Below are 2,500 nucleotides of genomic sequence, written 5' to 3' on the forward strand. Positions count from 1 at the left end.
CAATTAATAATTATCATACAAAATAGAATAAATAAATAACATATGCATTTTTTAATTAAAATGAAATATTATGGGAAACTATTGCATTTGCATATTTGTCTTAAAATAGTTAATAAGAAATCATATAAAATAAAAAATAACATTTGTATTTTTAATTAATATTATAGGACACTATGGTACTTTCCTGTAATAGTAAATGTTTATAAAACATTTATTTTTCCCTTACCAGGTACCTCTGCACTTTCTTCCAGAGGGTGGCGAACTCTCCCAGCCCCAGTTTCCCATTCCCACTGTCCTGAGCAGCAGTCAAGGCCAAGATACTGGATGTGAGGCATATTTATAAAGACACACACACGCACACCCCCTCACACACACAGACACACACACAGACACACAGACACACACACACACACACACACACACACACACACACACACACACATTCTCACTCCCATACTCATAAATAGTTACAGATGCTCACTCACGTGCACACACATGCTTGAGACACGCCTGCATCTGGCATTCTATCACTCTATCACATAAACACCAACACACACGTACGTCTACATTCACATAAACACACACACATAGGGTCTGCACGAAACGGAAGGCAGCTGCCTGCTCTCTCGCTGCCTTCAGCTGTCTAACGAGTCAACTGTCATAACAGCCATCAAGGTACCAGCTACGAACTCTGGTTCGGACAGCCTTGCAAGATAGCAAATATAAAAGGCCAGAATGCCATTGTCAGGACACTAAAGCAAAATAAGGTAACGTTCAACTTCAGCAATTGCTGCTTGCGTCCCATTTTGGACGTTGAAGACAGCTTGAGGGACACATCTACACGGCTCTTAAAATTAATTTCAATTTCAGACATTTCATTGTCTTTGTACTTGTGACAATGAAGTTTAATCTAATCTAATCAAAACTGAAAAAAGGGTACACATTCCATCATGCATAAACACACACACACACACACACACACACACACACACACACACACACACACACACACACACACACACACACACACACACACACACACACACACACACACACACACACACACACACACACACACACACACACACACACACACACACACACACACATCCCATCCCATCCCATCCCAACAATCCAGGGGACACAATTGGAGACATTCTCTGGGCCCATTGAGGCAGGAGCCATTCTACTCCACAGCTCCCTGATGCAGGGAGTGAGCAAGTGGGACAGGAAGTGGAAGCGGTGGAAACAGGAAGTGAGGTGGGAAAGGATACGTCCATGAGGTTGACCATGACCCGGCATGTCTCCAGGCTGAAGCCGTCCGTCTTAATGTCAGTTCCTGGGAGGGAGAACAGTGCATATGTCAGACATACTGTACACTCTCAACACACACACACACACACTCATACTGAAAGATGCACACACACACACACTCAAACCGAAAGATACACGCGCACACACACACACACACACACACACACACACACAATTCACTTTACCAGCCTACAACTACAGGGTGAATGAGGAAGTTATATCACTCATTCAGGCTTAGTCATCCACACAGATAGGGCAGGAATTTCAGTGTGCTGGCAACTGTATCTACATTGCACTCAGAGAAGGGGAAGGGGGTGTGCCTGGGCAGGAAAAGTGACTCACGTTTAGAAACAATCTTATTCATAATGGTCTTCAGCTCTGTGGCGGAGATCTCCATGTCCTGTCAACACATAGCAACAAGCAACACAGTTCCATATAATCACACTCAAACACAGAGATGCTATTGGTTGATGATGCCATACTTCTAGAATTTGTTGTTTGTTTGTTTGTTTGTTTGTTTGTTTGTTTGTATCATTTGGAAAGTATGAATGTTCTAGAAGAACGCTCTATAGAACACTCACGTCTCCAGCCAACTTGGTGAACAGGGCTCTGAAATTAGCGTCCACATCCTCGTCCGCCGTTGTCTCCTGCCCAATCAACGATATGAACAGGTCATCTACGTAAACACACTCACTGTCTATTTGTTTACATTGTTTACATTGTTTACAATGAAGATGGCTATGAATAGAAGCATGTATGAGACATGTTTGCGGGATCACTTTTGCGCATAGGGGATCTGATGCGGATATCAAAATCAAATCAAATCAAATCAGGCTTATTGGCCAGGTATACTTGCGTATACAAGGAATTTGGTCTCTGCGTGTATCCCATCCGTGAATTAGTGAACACACACAGCAAAAACACACTTGTTCATAATTCTAACACATTTCCCCCCCTTCTCCACAACCAAAGCAAGACACTCACGTCGTCCAAAGTTGCATCAACTGGATCATCACAGGGTCTGGGGAAAACCAACCAATCACTGATTAGTCAACTCGGCTTAAGCACTCAAGCTGTCATAACTGTTCATTTACACTTGACTTCATCTGATTGCTTTACTTAGAAGCCGATCACAGTCTGTAAAAATGGATGGCAACACGCAGTAACAGATAATACAGATTGTTGG

General features: G+C 42.8%; 1 protein-coding gene across 1 annotated transcript in view; it reads right to left on the reverse strand.

Annotated features, from left to right (window-relative positions):
• LOC134061589 (calpain-2 catalytic subunit-like) overlaps window positions 1-2,500 on the reverse strand; it is a 23,939-nt gene that overhangs the window by 4,534 nt on the left and 16,905 nt on the right. The window contains exons 13-17 of the mRNA XM_062517419.1: window positions 2,299-2,335; window positions 1,896-1,961; window positions 1,657-1,714; window positions 1,275-1,339; window positions 227-295 (exon numbers count right to left, since the gene is read on the reverse strand). Coding sequence (XP_062373403.1) covers window positions 227-295; window positions 1,275-1,339; window positions 1,657-1,714; window positions 1,896-1,961; window positions 2,299-2,335 — 295 coding nt within the window. The remainder of the gene's footprint in view (window positions 1-226; window positions 296-1,274; window positions 1,340-1,656; window positions 1,715-1,895; window positions 1,962-2,298; window positions 2,336-2,500) is intronic.

This window comes from Sardina pilchardus, chromosome 1 (assembly GCF_963854185.1).
Source record: "Sardina pilchardus chromosome 1, fSarPil1.1, whole genome shotgun sequence".
Classification (NCBI taxonomy): domain Eukaryota; kingdom Metazoa; phylum Chordata; class Actinopteri; order Clupeiformes; family Clupeidae; genus Sardina; species Sardina pilchardus.